The 19970-nt window shown below is 46.0% G+C and overlaps 4 protein-coding genes across 4 annotated transcripts; all 4 read left to right on the top strand.

Moving 5' to 3' along the window:
- Nucleotides 1-2593: 2593 nt before the first annotated feature.
- On the top strand, nt 2594-3742 carry LOC121055375 (NDR1/HIN1-like protein 26). Its single transcript, XM_040527827.1, has one exon. It carries the CDS (start codon nt 2915-2917, stop codon nt 3548-3550), a length of 636 nt encoding a protein of 211 aa, XP_040383761.1. The 5' UTR covers nt 2594-2914; the 3' UTR covers nt 3551-3742.
- Nucleotides 3743-7236: 3494 nt separating this feature from the next.
- LOC102711183 (protein STAY-GREEN, chloroplastic) lies at nt 7237-9393 on the top strand. The gene is made up of 3 exons (XM_040527917.1): nt 7237-7626; nt 7716-8057; nt 8544-9393. The coding sequence occupies exons 1-3, from the start codon at nt 7492-7494 to the stop codon at nt 8874-8876; spliced, it is 810 nt and encodes a 269-aa protein (XP_040383851.1). The 5' UTR covers nt 7237-7491; the 3' UTR covers nt 8877-9393.
- Nucleotides 9394-11473: 2080 nt separating this feature from the next.
- LOC102721192 (polygalacturonate 4-alpha-galacturonosyltransferase-like) lies at nt 11474-15553 on the top strand. The gene is made up of 9 exons (XM_006660819.3): nt 11474-11754; nt 12382-12407; nt 12491-12550; nt 12909-13119; nt 13210-13250; nt 13363-13697; nt 13772-14129; nt 14211-14798; nt 14902-15553. The coding sequence occupies exons 1-9, from the start codon at nt 11568-11570 to the stop codon at nt 15175-15177; spliced, it is 2082 nt and encodes a 693-aa protein (XP_006660882.1). The 5' UTR covers nt 11474-11567; the 3' UTR covers nt 15178-15553.
- A 96-nt stretch (nt 15554-15649) lies between these two features.
- LOC102720906 (PTI1-like tyrosine-protein kinase At3g15890) lies at nt 15650-19730 on the top strand. Its single transcript, XM_040527523.1, has 7 exons — nt 15650-15712; nt 16247-16374; nt 17671-17871; nt 17958-18088; nt 18169-18337; nt 18452-18732; nt 18847-19730. Exons 4-7 carry the CDS (start codon nt 18012-18014, stop codon nt 19487-19489), a joined length of 1170 nt encoding a protein of 389 aa, XP_040383457.1. The 5' UTR covers nt 15650-15712; nt 16247-16374; nt 17671-17871; nt 17958-18011; the 3' UTR covers nt 19490-19730.
- Nucleotides 19731-19970: the final 240 nt, after the last annotated feature.

The following is a 19970-nucleotide window of genomic DNA, read 5'->3' as shown; positions in this document are numbered from 1 at the left end:
TAAGAAAATGTTTTAAATTGAAATTCGAAAGTATAAATGATACTAAAAGAAGAAGAGGAAAACTGTGCACATGCATGTGCGAGGAAAAGACTATCCCGAAGAGCGCCGCTGGTCAGGAGGCTAGATTGTGTATTAGGATGGATCTCGTGTTTCCCTTGCTCGCGGATTCTATCAAGATTTGTCTTTTTAGGCTCACATCTGCCATTTTGTTTTCTTACCTATGGTCATATAGACCTCCACAGTCCACAGCCCAAACATACGTTTTCTTTTTTGCAAATTATTTTTGAACACCTTTCAAATTTAGACATAAAATTTATTTACGTACACAGTTTTACATATGGATTCTTTATACATATACGAAATATGTATAAATCTAAAAAAGCATATACTTATAAAGTTTATATATACAAAATTGTTTATATGTATAAAATCTATATGTACAAAAGTATGTGTCCAAGTCATATTTTATATACGTGCATCCTTTAATATAAGCTATTCTACACCCTCTTTCTTTCAAGGTCTCTTAAGGCCCATTCCACCTTTTACCCCTTTTCCTAAACCCAAAAATCATCCTTACCTCAATTAAAGATTGGTCAAAGAGTTCTCACCGTGGATCAACTCCCTTACGGGCTCCCCTCATGCTTATCTAAGCTCATCTCTCGTCTCACAGGAATTCTGCAGTAACACGAAGAGAAAAAACAGTAACACAACAACTAATTCGTAGTAACAACGTCGAAACATACCCATGAGGGATCTACTTTTTTAAAGCACTTTTTTCCTAACAACGTGGTACAAATGTTTTTAAAAAATAATATATGAGGTGAGAGATAAAGTTGTTTAAAGTTTGAAATCTTAAGAAATATCTATAGGATTTGTATAAGTATACACTAATGTTATGACAATAGCTACAGTAACGCTATAACGTCATGTTACTGTAAAATATGTGTATTGTTAATGCATAATTGCAGTAACATAGTGATATAAGTGCAGTAATATGTGCGTTGTTACTTCACAATTACAATAATATCATGATACAAGTTTAGTAGCATTATGATCGAAGTGCAGTAACACGAGGTGTGACTGCATATTATTGGTATAAGACAACTAATATATGTGGGAGAGCTAAAATGTTATATTCCCAATCTTTAGAGAGCAACATCTCATGTGTCTTATATTATTTTTAAAAATCGTTTTCACTGCAGTGGTTAAAAATTGTGATTTAAAAAACTAGATCTGTCATGGTATTATTACTGCATTTTATAAGGCATGTTACTACATTTTTACCTTCGTGTTACTGCACTTTTCAGATAGACGGGACCGAACAAAGGTGGGGTGGGGAGGAAGGTCAAATTATAGATTTGACCGATGGGAAAGAGGTTTGACCAGGCTAGGAGATAACTTTTGAGCCTTTGGAAGGGGGTGGGAGATGTGTTTTGGCCTTGTGAAAGGGACATAGAATAGCTTATTCTAATAGAATGCACATATTAGTTTTAATATATATATATATGTATATGTTTATAAAGTATTTTATGTATACAATCTATGCGTATAAATTTTCTAAGTCAATGTTCTGTCGACAGCCTCAAAAACTATTTGTTTCACGAGCTCAACTACAAACAGGCCAAAATACAAATATAAATGGGCCAAGCCAGAGGAGTATGTTGGACCGGTGGCGCACAACATTAATAAATAAAAAGTAAGTTCATCAATGGTCCCTTATTTTATCGACCAGTCTGATATTGGTCCTCCAACCGAAAAACCACGTATAACGGTTCCCTCAACTGGTGCAAAATAAGTTCTAAGATAGTTTGGATAGTGGTTTCGACTAACGTGACGTCTACCTGGCTGGTTTGACTTAGTCCACGTCCTACGTGGCATCGACTTTATCCTTGCCCCGAGATTCGAGAAGTAAAGTATTTTTTTTCCACAAGTTGCTTTGCTCTCTTAAGGTCCCCTTTACTTCAAAGGAAATTCATATAAATTTGTAGAGGATTTCATTTTTATAGGAATTTTTCCTACAAAGTCTTTTTAATCAAAGTAATGAACCCTATGAAATCCTATAAAATTTCTATGGAATGCCTCTTCCCATATAAGTTTTGGAGGAAATTTAGAAAAAGGTAAAACCTCATGGAAAAAATCCTTTGAGTCTTTATCTCTCCTTAAATTCTTGTGTTTTTCCTGTGGTCCAATCAAACGACCATTCCTACGTTTTTCCTTTGTTTTGCAATCCTCTGTTTTACAATTACATTCATGTTAGAATTCTATATTTTTTATATTTCTCTATTATTTTATTCCTGTGATTTAAAAGGATCCTAAGGGACTATTAGATTTGAAGTATTTTTAAAGGAAAATCGAAGGAATTAAATCGTTTCCTGTAAAACTTTCTACGTTTCAATAGAAAATCGCAGCTCTAAGATCAAAGTTGTATTCCAGTCAGCAGTGAATCGTACGTACGTCAGCAGATCCGGTCCATCTCCCGTTCGTCCCAATCTCACCACGTCGTCACGCATGCTTAGGTACAGTGCATCTATCCATGGACTGGACGCTTTGCGTCTCTGCCATTGCCAAGCTTCGATTTTTTCCAGCTCACTACTCCGCCGCGCGCGCGCATGCAGCCAGTCGGCGTCACGGCAGCAGCCGCAGTGACGCACCATGCCATCAGCCAAGAAACGGCCGCACTAATTGGCTTCGTCTTCTTGTCCGAGCTCGTCGCGCGCCGCGCTTTTCCCCCCACCTGCTCGCGATCATCCGTCCATCCAGATGGCGTCCTCCTCCTCTTCCTGGCCGCCTCGCGTGCGTGCGGATGATGCCGCCGCGTGCGGGACACGCGAGGCGGAACGCCGAGATCGATGAAGGACGGGGCTAGGGCTAGATAGTCGCGAAAACGAGAGACGCGGTTAGGATTCTTGTGGCGATGGACACCACCAGGAAGCTGCCGGTCTGCGAGATCCACTGCCGGGAGCGCCGCCGGCGCCGCCTCCTGACGACGGCACTCCTCGTCGCCGCCCTCGCCGCCGCCGTCGCGCTCGTGCTGTACCTCGTCTACCGCCCCGTGAAGCCGCAGGCGTCCGTCGCGCGCGCCGCCGTGTACCGCCTCGCCGCCGCCAACGACTCGGCGCCGGCACACGCGCTCGCCGCGAGCGTGCAGTTCACGCTGGTGCTCCACAACCCGAGCGACCGGGCCTCCCTGCTCTACGACGGGCTCGTCGGCTACGCGACGTACCGCGGCGAGCCGGTGACGCCGCCCGCGCCGCTCCCGCCTATGGTGCAGGACCGCGGCGCCGACGTGTCGCTGTCGCCGCTGCTCGGCGGCGGCGCCACCGTGCCGGTGTCGGCGGACACGGCGCGCGCGCTGGCCGCGGACTGCGGCGCGGGGCGGGTGCAGCTCCGGCTCGTCGTCATGGGCAGGGTCAGGTACAGGAGCGGGCCGTTCCGGAGCGGGTGGCGCGACCTGTACGTGCGGTGCAATGTCATCGTCGGGCTGAGCATGGCGGCCGGCGCCGGCGACGTGCCGCTTCTCAGGTACCCCCGGTGCGCGGTGGATGCTTGAGTGCCGCCTGCACGCTGCTCGATCGCCCGCTCTGAATTAATTCTGATCGATTTCGATTGTAATGGCGAATAATCTAGGGATTTTGTCAAATAATAATAGTGTTGTCTCGTGATACTTTACTGCTTGTGACTTCATCTAGTGGTAATTTGTGAATTGTGAGCTCGATTCTTCCAAAACCCAAATGAAACAGAGTTTAGGGCAGGTTTCATCTCGTCACGTACGCCTAAGTCCTAACACACCTTGTACATTGGCGTCACCGTGTTGTGCCACCGTCGCCCGCCGATGTCGCGCCCGGTCACCATGGCCTTCGATCGTTGACCTCGCCGCACGGTCACCATGCCCGCCGTGTTCATTAGACGGCGCAAGCCAAAGGGGAACCTGAACCCACGGCACCGTCGTGTCCGTGAGCTTACGCTAGCCATCTAGCTACGTTTACTGGTCATCTCGTCAAATGATTTACGAGCAAAACTTAATTTATTAAAAAAAATTTATATCAGTATTAATTGTGATCTAACGACCGATACTGAAAATAAATTTCGATAAAAAATCATTCTATAATTTAGGAATGAGTCCGACCCATTTCAACTTATCTACGAAATTTCGTGCCCGGCTGCTCGTTGCAGCCAGCCTGCTGCCTGCAAATACAACCGCAGTGCAAATCTCAAATCCACGACAATATGGCTCTTTTATTTTAATGAGAAAAGAAGAAAGATTATCTATTTTTTTATAAACTACGTAATAATATAAATAATAAAATAATTTTTATAAAGTTAAAATTCTATTTAAAAGATACAACAATAAATTTTCTATAGAAAAATTTTACAAGAAAATAAATTATTTAGCAATTTTGATAACTCTCTATATAAAAATCAAGAAATAATGTAGTTAAATGAGGCTGACCCACAGGTCCCAGACCGATGGGTCGAACGGGGAAATGCATGTGTTAACCGAAAGCGGCCACGCGGCCGGTGAATCACCCCGAGGACCGGATCCACGTGCCGCACGACCGAAATCCCCGGCAACGTAACACGTTACGCGGACGGTGGCCGGCATGCGTGCGGCCGGGCCAGGCGAGGTGATCGAGCGAGACAGCACACACGGGCACACAGCAAACCGTGGCTTCCAAGCATCGCAGGGACGAATCGAAGCCCACACGCCGGTGCATCCACGTCGCCTTCTACGCTACTATATACTCCTGGTAATTTTGGGTGCGTGACGATCCTATCCTTTAGTGATCTAGGCAATTATATTAGGGATGTTTGAACAAATTAAATGGCCTTCTTTTCATTAAAAGGTCATTATTCTTATTTTCTTAAAAATCATAAAGATAAGATGTAAATAGTAAACCCTGCTTAGATGGGCTATAGCCCAAATGAGCTAAAACTAGCCTGTCTAGGCTGATGAGATATGGATCCAAAAGCACCCTTATATTTTAACATGGAAAATTAAGGTCTGCTAGATGATATGAAACGAATTTTTGAGCTAGCAACCTCTAGATGTATACAAAATTACGTGAGAAAATCTACTGGTTTTTTCGTGGACGAAGGATGTAGTATTATCTAATTTTTTATAGTTATTTAATTATATAAATAATAAAATAAACTACTACTTAAAAATCTAATTTAGGACTGTAACATGATAAACTTATATATATATATTAAAAAAATACATCGAGTATCTCATGAAGTCCGTGTGGAAAACAAGTAAAAAGCAAGAATAAGGCTGTTTAGTTCCGAAAAATTTTTCGGGCGTTTTCGTTCGCCCGTCAGTTCATCACGAATCTTTGTACACATAGGTATAAGTCTAGTTAGTGCATGATTAATAATAATTGGTACAGTAACATATATGTACTAATAACAGATTAATCAGGCTTAAAAATTTGTCTCGTGATTTTTTTGACACCTCATATAATTAGTTTTTAAAGTAGCCAATAAAATAATCTTTTAATATCCGATTAAACATTTGATATATGAAAAAAAAATTCGCGAACTAAACTAGCGCTAAGTTAGGGACAGCCATATGCATTGCGTGTTGGACTTAAGATTTAAAGCACAATCAGTTTTGATGGGATTTTAAGGCTGACTTCCGGTCAGATACGACGTCGGAGTTAACAAAAAAAAGTGCAACTACCAAGTAATCAATGCGTGTTATATTACTAATGTCGCCCAAGAACAAAATCAACGAAATGGATTGACGAAGCTTTACTGCTCGTTTATCCCGTTTGGTCACGTGGGCACGCCATGGAAGAAGGCGGCAAGAAGATAACCACGAGTCTCCCATGGTACCACGTCCTCATTTTTCGTCTTCCAACTACATGTCGCATGGACGTATTCGCCATACGTGATGAACGCTCCTTCTTCGGTTGGTTAGACCGACAAATCACAATTTACCGCGGCTAGCGCACCGATCGCCTGCGCGCATGTGTCTGAGCTGGAGTTTTACTCCAATCCTTCTATTTGTTTTTTAGGTACCGTTATCTATATATTATTAGATCCAACGATCAGAAACGATTTAGTATCACGAGGTACTGATATCTTAAGATATAAAAGAAAGGATGAAAATAAAACTCGCGTGAGCTGAGCGAGCGTGCCCTGCACGAGCTCGCACGCATCGCGGAGGATTCAGTCAAAATTACGTGCGATTACTAGCTCGTGCATGCGTGCACCGGCCTGGGCTAGCAAGCAACAGCCCCGTGAAGCAGCCTTGCACCATGTAATGCTATCTGGAATCGTGCGTGGAACGATCGCTTGATCCATCTGAAAATATCTTCCATCATTTGCATGATTTGTCAACGAGTTACCTGACCTCCAAATGTTGAGCATACTGCTGCGCAACGTACGTACGTGGAACGAATCTATGATCCCGAGCAGAAGCAGAAGAAAAATAGCTACAGATATAATCCGAGTGGATTCTGAATCTAGGTAACGCATCACGACACACAAGCACACCTGTATAGCAGAGACGCCACATGAATACATGATGCATGCAGATGCAGCACGGCGAGGCGGCCAAGCCCCATGCGTTCCCCACCGCGCTAAGAAAACAGACCGGGGTTGGCCCACTCTTGCCGTGGGTCTAACAGCAGGTATTTTTATTTATTATATTACATTTGATTTATATTATTTTAATATAAAATGATCATAAATGTGAGAAAATATACACAAATAAGCCCACAAATCTATTATTACAAGGTCAGGCTATTAAAAAGTAATATAATTAACATAATAAATTCATAATATCATATACTATTACAGAATAAATTAAAACCAACTCTATTTTTAAAAACCACCCCTGACTTTCTGGTTAACGTTTTACCGGTTCGATTGCTCGATCGGGTCTTTATGCAGAATTTAACCGTGAAGGTGGTCAGTTTTAAGGTTCAAATTCAACCGTCGATCCAGTTTATTCTACGGAGCACTCCGGTTCCCACTTCCACTGGTACTCCCACGCGCGCACGCCACAATTTCTCCCGTTTTTTGGCCGCGTTTTCCACCACCACCACCGCAGCCCCGCGAGAGACGAGAGGCGGCGGCGACGCACGACGACACGAGAGCTTTCCGGGCCGCGCACACAACCGCGACGTTTCCCGACCCCTCACTCCACCGCACGCGCCAACACGTACCAACACCACACTCTTCTTCTCACTAGCTTATAATCACCAAACCTGAGCTGACCGAGAAGCCATCTACTACGAATTAAGCGACCAGGCCAAGCCAAAAGGCCAAAGTTTTTGATAGTTTCGCCGCTGGTGTCCCAGTTGAGGCGTGCAAGGCTCGTGCTTCCGCCGATCGAGAGGATTCATTAGCTCCAGCATCTCCGGCTTCCAATTCCAGTATTCCAGAGATCCAAGCTTAAAAAGCCTCGAAGCGTCTCTTGGTAGTTGGCTTAATTTAACTGCTGCTGGCATAGCTAGGGCCTAGGAGGAGTTGGAGGGAGCAAACATGGCTGCTGCCGCCACTTCGACCATGTCCCTGCTTCCTCCCGTCACCCAGCGCCGGTGGCACGCCGCCGACTCGGTGGTCGTCCTCGCCGGCCGCCGCAACGACTCACGGCGGCGCCGCCGATACGTCGTCCCGGTACGTCCTCTTACTACCTAGCTGCCGATGAGCCGCCGGATCGATGGTCGAATTAACGAATGCGTGCCTGCGTTCGTGGGTGTGTGCAGAGGGCGAGGCTGTTCGGGCCGGCGATCTTCGAGGCGTCGAAGCTGAAGGTGCTGTTCCTCGGGGTGGACGAGGAGAAGCACCCCGGGAAGCTGCCGCGGACGTACACGCTGACGCACAGCGACGTGACGGCGAGGCTCACGCTGGCGGTGTCGCACACCATCAACCGGGCGCAGCTGCAGGGGTGGTACAACAAGTGGCAGCGCGACGAGGTGGTGGCCGAGTGGAGCAAGGTGCAGGGCCGCATGTCGCTGCACGTCCACTGCCACATCTCCGGCGGCCACGTCCTCCTCGACCTCATCGCCGGCCTCCGCTACTACATCTTCCGCAAGGAGCTCCCCGTGGTACGCCGCCCCACGACGTGTCCCGCTTCCTCGTCGCTCGATCGATCGTCTCCTAAATTATTATTCCTCCTCTGATTCTTAATTTCTTTTTACCTTTGGACCACAAGCTTTAATTTTTCTTTTGTTTTTTCCTTTTGCTCTTTTCGTTTTTGCAATGATCAAGACGTACTCTTTGTCCGAAAAATTGATGGCAGCCAATAATTCTTGCCTGCTAAAGCACGCTAATCCTCAAGACTTTTTTGAGCTGCACCAAGAACATAACTACTCCTACGAGCCTAGGATCAATTAATTAATTAATTGACTGTTCCTAATTGTCCACTTGACACGTCCCAAGACAGGAACATGAAGTTCAGATGTCGGAATCAAAATCGTTTTTTTTTTTGAACAGCTTCCTGAAATTGATCCAAGCCTAGATCGCTTCCTTGATGCGTGCTAGCCCCGTTCTTTGCGATTGACCGTTGACTCGGCTTCTGTCCGTCCGGCCAGGTTCTGAAGGCGTTCGTCCACGGCGACGGCAACCTGTTCAGCCGGCACCCGGAGCTGGAGGAGGCCACGGTGTGGGTCTACTTCCACTCCAACCTCCCCCGCTTCAACCGCGTCGAGTGCTGGGGCCCACTCCGTGACGCCGAAGCGCCGGCCGAGGACGATGAACACGACGCCGCCGCCGCCGCCGAGGAGGAGGCGGCGCACATGCCCGTGGGCGAGTGGCCGCGGCGGTGCCCGGGGCAGTGCGACTGCTGCTTCCCGCCCTACAGCCTCATCCCCTGGCCGCACCAGCACGACGTCGCCGCCGCCGCCGACGGCCAGCCGCAGCAGTGACGGCGCCGCCGCCGCCGACGACGACGACGCGCTGCCGCTAGCTACACTACACGGTTCGTAGATTAGCGAATTCGTTTGGTTGCCCAAGGTACACACTACAGGCGACGCTTGCACGCATGCAATGGCGCCAAAGACGCTGCTTGCTAGCTAGCTCTGCGTTCAATTCTTTAATTATTCGTAGTAGCTTCTAGCTCAGCTCTGCAACTATATAGCTAGCACATGCTTGATATATAGTAAGCTTAGGGCAATTGAGTGGTGATGATCTTGTAAATAGAAGAACACTAGCAAGCAAACATGCTGCAAATCATGGCATCATCTCTCATCTTGGGGAAGAATTGGGAGCGACGGACGGTGTAAAGTAGATTTTACTGCAAAATGGCAATTAGATGAAGGAAGACAGACAACAGGGACAGACGTTTCTGAATACACTCTGTGTTGATCAGGATAGCTAGGAGTGGATTTGTATAGCGAATTAGTAACTGATATGTGTGAATTAATGAAACGATTGATTTGATTATGCGATCGCATTCAGTTTGGCGAATCATGTGAGACCTCCTTTGTTTTTTTGCCCCATGAAAACCCGGCGAATTAATCGCCCGGTTCATGTCGCGATCAGAAACATGTGTCAAGATGGCTATCGATCGCTCGATCCGCCTGGACTCTGGAGACGTATGGAAGACGAACAGAACAAGTCGTTGCAAGTTCGGTTGGTCATTTGGTACGTATGGGTAAATACGAAATACATGGCAGGTGTCGGCTGCGACTCCGTGTGTACGTGTGCGTGTGTAACTCAGTAGTAGTAGCAGCGGCTTTTTTCTGAAACGACCGAAGGAGGTCATTTAATATATTAAGATAGGAAGAAAAGTTACCAGAAAAGGTTACACCGACAACTGGTCGTCGAGGAAGGATGTGTACAGAGCACACGCCCGAACCATGTGCATACTGTTCAAACACAACCCACAGAGAGGGAAGCCAAACGCCGAACCGGCCATCGCTATGTGAGACCGATCACCACCGAGCTAACGACACCACTACGACACGAACACTCTAAAACGACGTCCTTAGGAGGGTCGCGACGCCCAAAGACACCGTCGTCATCCGTCTAAACCCTGGACAAGGTTTTCACCCAGAGCTCATTGCCGGAAGAGGAGGAATAGCTCAACAGTGCTCTCAGGAGGGTTACTATGCCCGAAGGCGAAGTCACTGTTGGCCCAAAGAATTGGGCTAAACTTTCGCTTGGAACCCTCTACTACCGTGGTACGTCGCTCAATTCGAGACCACCACCTAAACATCGGTGACACATGACTTCCGCCATCCCCGATCGACCCCTCTCCGTCGAGCAGCGGCTTCTCTGAAGAAATGCGTTAACGGTAGCTTTCAGGATTGCGTGCCGGCCTAATTCTGATGAAGCTGGCGCTGGAACCTTTCTCTGCAGATGAACGATCGATTACCGCATGAGTTGATGGATGGGATTGGTCAGTGCGAGAGATAATTTTTTCGGTTGTAATTGCGTCATTGCTGGAATCTGCAACTTTGTCTGCAACCGTGCGTGATGTGGGGTGGATGTTTTCTTTTCCTACTACTATTTGCTAGCTTGATGATGCGTATAACTTTTGCTTCTTTGCTACCGCTAAAACGACTCTTTATGTATTGCTTCTAGTTATGCCATCTGTGAGTTCAAGTTTTACTGGCTTGTTGTAGACCAACATTTATCGAGTGAACGAGACAGATCTGGTCGGCTCTTATAGAAGTGTTTCTCAATTAGCAGTGAAGTTTGATCCTCATGAATAATTTTAGGTGGATCTTTTTACTACTCCCCATGCAACTTCCTAAAATCATTTTTTTCTTAGACTATACTACTTGCTCTACATACTTATCTCTTTTTCACATACTTGTTCATCTCAATCAATCATAAGTTCATAACTATCTCATTTAGTTTCATCCATCTCCTCAACCCCCCTAAAAAGAACAAGGAAATGTGGTTGTATTTTGGGAAGTCAACTAGTCTCATGCATCATCCAAACAAAACAAGGATGAGCTCAACTTCTTATCACAGTCCATATGGGCATCGATTTCAGGTTATCCACAAAAGTGCACCAAAAAAGGAATAAGTTCATCCAAAACATTGGCCCTGTTCAGTTCCTAAAATTTTTAGGAGAGATGTCACATCAACACGTATGGTCACATATTTGAAGTATTAAACATAGTCTGAAAACCGTGAGACGTATCTTTTGAGTCTAATTAATCTGTCATTAGCACATGTTGGGTATTGTAGCACTTATGACTAATCATATATTAATTAGGCTCAAAAGATTCGTTTCACCATTTCCTCCATAACTGTGTGATTAGTTTTAATGTTCATGTATATTTAATGTTTTATTTAGATGTCGATGTTTTTGGAAAAAAATTTTAGAAACTGAACAGACCATTGTATGGGCCAAAATTTTCGGCCCACTTAACGAGGCCGTAGAAAGGAAGGCCTTCTAAATAGGGCCCAAGAGATCAGGACCCGTTGCCTTGCATCTTCGGCCTTCGGGGTGCTTTCCTTTCCTTTCCAGGCTTCCTTCCCCCACGCCACTCCCCCCTACCCCACTCTCGCCGGAGCAAGCGCGGCGCCGCGCAAGCTGCCGTCTCCGGCAAGGTCCGGACCCGGCGGAGGTGAACCGGATCCTCCTCTCCCCCTCGCTGGAGATGCCGTCCGCGAAGCGGCTCCCGTACTCCACGGCCGGGGGAGGAGGAGGAGGAGGGAGGCGCGGTGGCGGCGGCGCCTCCGGCTCCGGCGTGGTGGCGCCGCTGGTGGTCCTCGTGTTCCTGTTCGTGCTCGCGCCGTCGATCTTCTTCGTCGCGCGCAATGGCGGCCACGTCCACGTCGCCTCAGGTCCGGTTTGCGTCCCCCTTTCCCCACTGACGCGCCCCGCGCTGTCGGTTGTTAATCGCATCCTCCGTCGTGACTGTAGCATACATAGATGGGGTGTTTTTTGGAGGTGGGGAGTGAGGTGGAGTTGGATTTTTTTTTCAGGTTGTGAGTTTGGTGATTTTTCCAGCGTTGGTCTAAGTAATACTGTGGGAATGGAATCCCAGTAGATTTAGTGGTTTAGGTAATATTGCTAGATGCAATTGTTGAGTTGTATTGCTAGATAACTGGATCACAACCCTCTGTTCTGTAAACAAAAAATTAATTGATCGAACTTTGAAGTAATTATGAGTTCACACCAGTCAATTGAAGTTGTGGTTCAAGTGATTTTGGAAATCATTTTCTTCTCTCTCGTAGTGCCACTTATGCTATTGCTAGTTCCGATGTGTGACGTTGTGGGGGAAGATGTAGCTATTAAGAAGCCAGGTCGCACAAAATTGCGGCTCTAATTGTAGTGCCAATTGCCAAAAGCCTGTAACAAGAAAATTACATTTGATAAGAACAGCAGGAACATTGTCAGTTTAATAGCATTTGAATACTGTTATACTGATTTGAGATGGATAAGTGATGCTGTATTTTGTTTACCTGCAGATCCCAAGGATAGGGAAAGTAATCAGGTATTTATCCATTCTGGGAGGTAGTCAACTTCTCTACTAGCCTAAATTTTGAGGATCCATCTCACCTAAAAGCATGATTGTAGGAAACCGATTGGCGAAAGCAACTGCCAACGAACAACCTGAAATCCATTTTGTCCAAGGAGGTCAGAATTGTCTTGCAACCTAATAATATAATTTCTTATCTTTACTTTTTTGGCTTCATGGAAATGTACAAGGGTACATAGTGACATGCTCATCTTCGCTATGCTACTAATTTTGCAGTGCCATGCTCTCTTTTTTGTCCTTGCAACTGATTGCATTTTCCCCATTGTACCATGTCACCGTCTGTTGTTCCGAGTTGATTTGTATGCTATGTCCTCTGTCCGCTCTTTAATTCTGTGGTGGACATTCTGATCTCTTGAATCATTCTACTGTTATTTGCATAGGAAAGTGTCTTCATGTTCAGAAGTATACTCAATCTTGCCGTGCCTTTTAGTCTTACACACATTTTTTGATCTCCAGATAATCAATGCTTTAGCTGCTAGTCAACAAGAAGCAGGTTCTTTGAGTGTTGATTTCTTCAGAAAACGTGCATCTCCCTCTTGGAAAACTGATGATCTAATCAATGAACTGACAAATTCTAGTTTGGATGTTGATGACAAAGTTAAATCTGAAAACAGTTCTGCAGAACATGATTTATCTCTTACAGATAAAACACCAAAGGATGATACTGGTATAAAAACAGCCATGATTTTTTTTTCAAAAGCGCTTTTTATAATCTGATTAGGTTACTCAAGAAAAAATAAATTCTGTTTTGGTGCAGATGAACACCAAGTTGATGCAGCTGCAAAAAATGCCCGAAGGGTAAGCATGGTCTTCTAGCATGTGCCTTTGATATATTATTACTTCTATTGATATGCTTTTCTGCATTTCTCATGACCTTGCACTTCCCTTGGTACTGTTTGCTTTTTAATAGAAACTAAGGGAGAAAAGGCGTGAAAAGAGGGCAATGGATTTGGTAAGGAAAGATGACGAAGCACGTGTTAAGCTGGAGAATGCTGCTATTGAACGATCAAAGGCTGTAGATTCTGCTGTCCTTGGGAAATACAGCATTTGGAGAAAAGAGAATGAGAATGAGAACTCAGATTCTACAGTTAGGTTGATGAGAGACCAGATTATTATGGCACGTGTTTATTCTGTGCTTGCTAAATCAAAGAACAAGAATGATCTTTACCAAGAACTGCTTACCCGGATCAAGGAAAGCCAGCGGGCTGTTGGAGAGGCTACTTCTGATTCTGACCTTCATCATAGGTTTTGTGTCTATTTCCACTTCATTTCTAATAGCTTATCTTGTTCTCCATTGTCACATATAATATACTTTGCAGTGCACCTGAGAAAATCAGAGTAATGGGTCAACTTCTATCCAAGGCTAGAGAGGATGTGTATGACTGCAAGGCGGTAACTCAGAGACTTAGAGTTATGCTTCAGTCAGCAGATGAACAAGTCAGGAGCTTGAAGAAGCAGAGTACATTTCTTAGCCAGTTGGCTGCAAAGACAATTCCAAACAGCATCCACTGTTTGTCTATGCGCTTGACAATAGATTACTATCTCCTCCCATTGGAAAAACGGAAGTTCCCAAGGAGCGAGAACTTGGAAAATCCAGAGCTCTATCACTATGCACTTTTCTCAGACAATGTGTTGGCAGCATCTGTTGTTGTGAACTCAACCATCATGAATGCAAAGGTAGTTTCTACGGCTTTCTATTTAATCAAATGCAAAGTGTGATAATTGTTGTAACAGCTATGCATGGCACAATCTTTTCAGGAGCCTGAGAAGCATGTTTTCCATCTTGTGACTGATAAGTTAAACTTCGGAGCTATGAACATGTGGTTTTTGCTGAACCCACCTGGGAAGGCCACCATCCATGTGGAGAACGTAGATGAATTTAAGTGGTTGAATTCATCGTACTGTCCTGTTTTACGGCAACTTGAGTCTGCAGCCATGAAAGAGTATTATTTCAAGGCTGACCGCCCCACCACTCTCTCAGCAGGTTCTTCAAACCTAAAGTATCGTAACCCCAAGTACCTCTCCATGTTGAACCACTTGAGATTTTATCTCCCACAGGTCTACCCAAAGTTGGATAAGATACTTTTCCTGGATGATGACATTGTCGTGCAGAAAGATTTGACAGGTCTATGGGATGTTGATCTTAATGGAAAGGTTAACGGTGCAGTGGAGACCTGTGGGGAGAGTTTCCATCGTTTTGACAAGTATCTTAACTTTTCAAATCCACATATCGCTCGGAACTTTGATCCTAATGCTTGTGGCTGGGCTTATGGAATGAACATATTTGATCTGAAGGAGTGGAAGAAGAAAGACATTACTGGGATCTACCACAGGTGGCAAAACATGGTGAGATTACTACTTCCATTATTGGATCATGTTGATTTAGAGAAGAAACTGTTATGCAAAATGATTTAGTCTAACATTGTTCTTGCTAATTTTGTTCCAACAGAACGAAGACAGGGTCCTTTGGAAGCTTGGGACACTTCCACCTGGTTTGTTGACCTTCTACAAGTTGACGCATCCCCTTGACAAGTCGTGGCATGTCCTTGGGTTGGGATACAATCCAAGCATTGACCGCTCAGAGATAGATAATGCTGCTGTTGTTCATTACAATGGTAACATGAAGCCATGGTTGGAGTTAGCAATGACCAAGTACAGACCATATTGGACCAGGTACATAAAGTATGATCACCCTTACATCCGTGGATGCAACTTGGCTGAGTAGTTATGATGTAAAGCTGACGGAGAAGATCGCCCAGCCTGATCAGAAGCGCCCCTGCACACCCTGCGAATGTGCTTCGATCAAGTATAGTAGCTAGAGCTGGAGCTGTCGATCCCTGGTTTAAAAAGGAAGAAAGAATGATGGATGTTCTCACGAACATGTGTCATAGATGCTTACAGTAGTTCTTTCGTTCAATTGATGATGTGCAGTTCTGTTTTGCCATTGACATTGTCAGGAGAAACCTGTTAAATGTGTGTTTTAGCTGTTTGTGGTGGGTGTTGCCATCGAAATTATCAGGGTGACGAGTTATGTTGGCAACTGGCATTACATGGTCTCCTGTGAATCAATGAAAAAAAAAATCAGAGGTTTCACGTGATAATGATGGTGATTTGCTCCGGCAGATGGCGGATCTGTGCCGGTCGACGTCGAGCGGTCGCATCTCCTCACCGCCGACGTGCTCGTGTCGCGGTCCAGATCGCCACTTGGAGTAATGCGTGAGCCGTCGCTGTTGGATGGCGTCTCGCCACGCCGCTTGCAGGTACGGGTTTCCTCTACATCTCCCACCGTGTGCACGCACATGAAGCACCATAACCCGAACTGAAGTGTCTCGCCGCCGTAGAGATTTTCTCGCAAGAAAAATCGGTGACAATTTGATTACCAGATGGTCATAGTTTGATTCCTCATGTTTGATTTATCGATGATTCCTTAAACCTTACGAGTAGCTTTGATCTCCACCAGTTCGTAGACCCTGACGGTTTCCATTATTATTTTTTGGTCAATTGACAGAAAAAATAACACAAACTATATGGATTCTTTCGAAACGAACGACACCGAGGTTTCATATTTCACTGTGCTGTGCACATTTTGTCTCTTTTTCTTGTGTTGTTTTTCTTCCTGATTTGTTCTTCGGAGACCAGAACTTTGATTAAGGAGGAGGCTATTTGTGCACATTTTGTCTGCAGCATGCAGGCCTGCATTAGATTACGACGGACAAGCTGACTGCACAAGTGCATACATACATATGCAGGTTTACACCATAAGAAAACCTGAACCTCTGTTCCTCTCTCTGTAGATCGTCAACTTCAACGATTTGTTGGTTGTCCGTAATTATCACAGGCTTTCCATGAGGTTAATTGACCAATGGATGTCACATCTTCGTCTATTAACAAATGGAAGCGGTATACCTCACAAGCTGATTAGGTACGTTTTCCCTTTGTTTACTGACTGAGCCTGCATGCACTTGATCATTACACTTGATGAGTTGATGGTCTAGAAAATGAATAAATGGCCGACTTGCTGAAATGTTTTATATTGGAAAATCGAATTCAACCATTTGATAAAACCACAGAATCTATGAATGCAGTTTGAATTGATCCTCTCATACTGCAGGACTGCTGCCCCGTTCCAAAAAAATGAGCTTAAGTCTATCTCTGACCTGGTCGCTAGGATTGTGCCATGTAAGCTGACCTTATATGTTGTAAAAGCTGGAGGCCTCATAAACAGCCTCATTTTGATGAAAATGAAGTAATTTCCTAAATATCATCCTTCTGAACATATTCCATTGGAACTTGTAGGTTCCTCTGGGAATTTATTTGGTACGTAGTTCAACCCATAGACATGGATGTTAAAATTAGACATTTATAACTTGTAACAAAAGGAACAGATTAAACTGTGATTGCTATATGCATATTTAGAGTCATTTGTTTTTTTGTTGCAATATATAGAAATCAAACGTAATCTTGCATATATGTATAGTGTTTTATCATATATAAATCAATAAAATAAAAATAATTTTATAACTATTTAGGTGATATGCACCAAAACGAGTGGAGACCTCCTTGGGGTTAAAAAAGTTTCCACAGGTCTGGTTCTATGTTAGCACTGTGATTTTGTGGTCAGGTAAACTGATATACCCCAGTATGGACAAATTAACAACACTCTTTCAATAGAGGAAAATGAAGGCATCTCTTTTCCTTACAGAAATTCACGGCCTCATCGTTTGGCTTATAAATAAAACGCTTATATACATATTCTCAGCATCTGAAAACAAAGGCCAAAAATAAATTACGATGAAAAGAATCCAAAATTTAGGTTAAAAATTTAAATTTTAGCTTGTAAATATAAGCAGAAACGAAAAGACGAGATTCTCAAACAAAATAATTAATATGTCTAACCTATTGGAATGATGAATTGGTCTGTGGTCCCTGGCTTATGACGGCGCAAAACCGTTAGAAAATCCTGAAATATTCGTTCCAACAAGGAGTTAACCCAGGAATTTAGGTCCTTAGGTGCTATTAAGGCCTTGTAACCACTAGACTAGAGGCCTTTAACGCGCACCACTTCCTGTTTAGTCGTACTCGATAGCTACATTGCATTCAGCCTGACCTTTTTATCTGTTTTCAAACGAGAATTTGACCATGCGCGTATGTTGTCCCTTTTGAAATCTCCAGTCTCCAATCTGTGTATATCGAATATAATAACACATTTTGTATGCAGTTCCATGCCCAATTGTCCAGTACAGGCCAGCACACCAGCGATTAGTTGTTTAGTTTGTGCTTAATAAAAAGGCTCTTCTAGAGACAACACACCACATTAGCATCAGGGAGTGAGTGAAATCTCCAATGTGAGCCAAGCACGAGGAGGACAATTTTGTACGCGAGCGAAGCAGACAAGAACCTCAAGAAGAAGCAGCCGGAGGTAGCATTTCTTCTCCAGCTTCGTGCAGCATTGGTTTTCTCTTCTCCTATCTAAGCACCTGCATCCAAATTCCAATTCCACTGCAGAGTCACTGCCGCTGTTTGGCACACAGGATCGGATCATTGGTTTGTTCTGAAGAAATGTTCCACCGGTGCTTCTGCTGCGTCGCCGGCGAGTCCGAGCCGGAGCCGCCGGCCGCCACCAGCAGCCGTCGGAGGTACGTACGCACTAGCAACTAGCAACCATGCACGCGATTCTTCAGCTTGTTGTTGACAGCATCGATCGATTGGCTCGTAGGACAAATCCGGCGAGGGCGTCCAAGAACCGGCCGAGCATGGAGTACCCATGGGAGACGTACACGCTCAAGGAGCTCCTGCAAGCCACCGGCAACTTCAGCGAGAGCAACAAGCTCGGCGAGGGCGGCTTCGGCACCGTCTACTGGGGCCGCACCTCCAAGGGCGTCGAGGTGCGTTGCGCTGCGCCGTCGTTTCTTGATTCCTTTCGCCGTCGCAGTTGCCGGCCGTGCGCCGGCCGGCCGGTGCGATCACTGGATGCGTATATGTTGATGGCTGTTGATCAGATTGCTGTGAAGCGGCTGAAGGCGATGACGGCGAAGGCGGAGATGGAGTTCGCAGTGGAGGTGGAGATCCTCGGCCGCGTCCGCCACCGGAACCTGCTCAGCCTCCGCGGCTTCTACGCCGGCGGCGACGAGCGCCTCATCGTCTACGACTACATGCCCAACCACAGCCTCCTCACCCACCTGCACCCTCACCGCGGCGCGCCCTCCTCCCAGAACAACCACGTCCCCCTCGAATGGCCCCGCCGCGTCGCCATCGCCGTCGGCGCCGCCGAAGGCCTCGCGTGAGCCGATCCCAATCCCATATGTGCATGTTCAGATCACTCGCCGCCGGTCGGCCGGCCGCTCGCGCGCCATATATATCGCCGGCGAGGATTAACGTGTATACATCCATGCAGGTACTTGCACCACGAGGCGAGCCCGCACATCATCCACCGGGACATCAAGGCGAGCAACGTGCTGCTCGACGCGGAGTTCGTACCCAAGGTCGCCGACTTCGGGTTCGCCAAGCTCATCCCGGATGGCGTGTCGCACCTGACGACGCGGGTGAAGGGGACGCTCGGCTACCTGGCGCCGGAGTACGCCATGTGGGGGAAGGTCTCCGAGAGCTGCGACGTCTACAGCTTCGGCGTCCTCCTGCTGGAGCTCGCCAGCGCGCGCCGCCCGCTCGAGAAGCTGCCGGGCGGCGTCAAGCGCGAGATCGTCCAGTGGGCGGCGCCGCTGGCGGAGCGCCGCAAGTGGGACCGCCTCGCCGACCCGCGCCTCGCCGGCCGCTTCGACGCCGTGCAGCTCCGCGCCATCGTCGAGACGGCCATGCTGTGCACGCAGAACAACGCCGAGAGCCGGCCGACGATGGCAGCGGTGGTCGAGATGCTCAGGTTCGCCGGCGGCGGCGGCGAGAGGCGCACCAAGGAGATCGTCCCGGTGGCGACCGTGGCCGGCAGCAGCGGTGAGATCACGGCGACTGACCAGGACGACGTCACCGCCGGCAGCAGCGAGCCGCTGGACAGGCGGAACTGGAAACTAACGAAGCTAAGGTGATCGATCCATCCATGGTTGCACCTTTGCCGCCACCAGCTGATCGATGCACGACCAAACATATTATTGCATGCGATTAATTAAGACACATATAAATATTGTTGGTAGCTAGAATTTAGTTTGCGTTGTTAGCTATAGCAAGCTATCGATCAATGGTGGCGTTCGATCGGTGGAAGAAATCAAGATAATTTTTAAAGATTTTGGCCTGCAAATTTTTGTTTGATTTGCAAGGGGTTGTGGTGTTCTTCGTGCTTTTCCGTTGTTTGGCGTATGCACACGACTCGGTTGTTCTCTGCTATCCTGTATTCCGAATACTTGGCCCTTTTCTTCTTTACAGCTTATCTTCGTATTTTTTTTCTCAATTTTTACGAGCATGGTTTTCAAACATCTAAACAGTTGTTTTTATAAAACAAATAAAAGTTTACCATTCACATTTCTAAAATAGTTTTTTTAACTTTATAGTAATTAAAAACATTGTTTGTAC

This window comes from Oryza brachyantha, chromosome 9 (assembly GCF_000231095.2).
Source record: "Oryza brachyantha chromosome 9, ObraRS2, whole genome shotgun sequence".
In the NCBI taxonomy this organism is placed as follows: Eukaryota; Viridiplantae; Streptophyta; class Magnoliopsida; order Poales; family Poaceae; genus Oryza; species Oryza brachyantha.
Note: the sequence above shows the minus strand (reverse complement) of the source record. Positions and strands in the feature narration are given on the sequence as shown.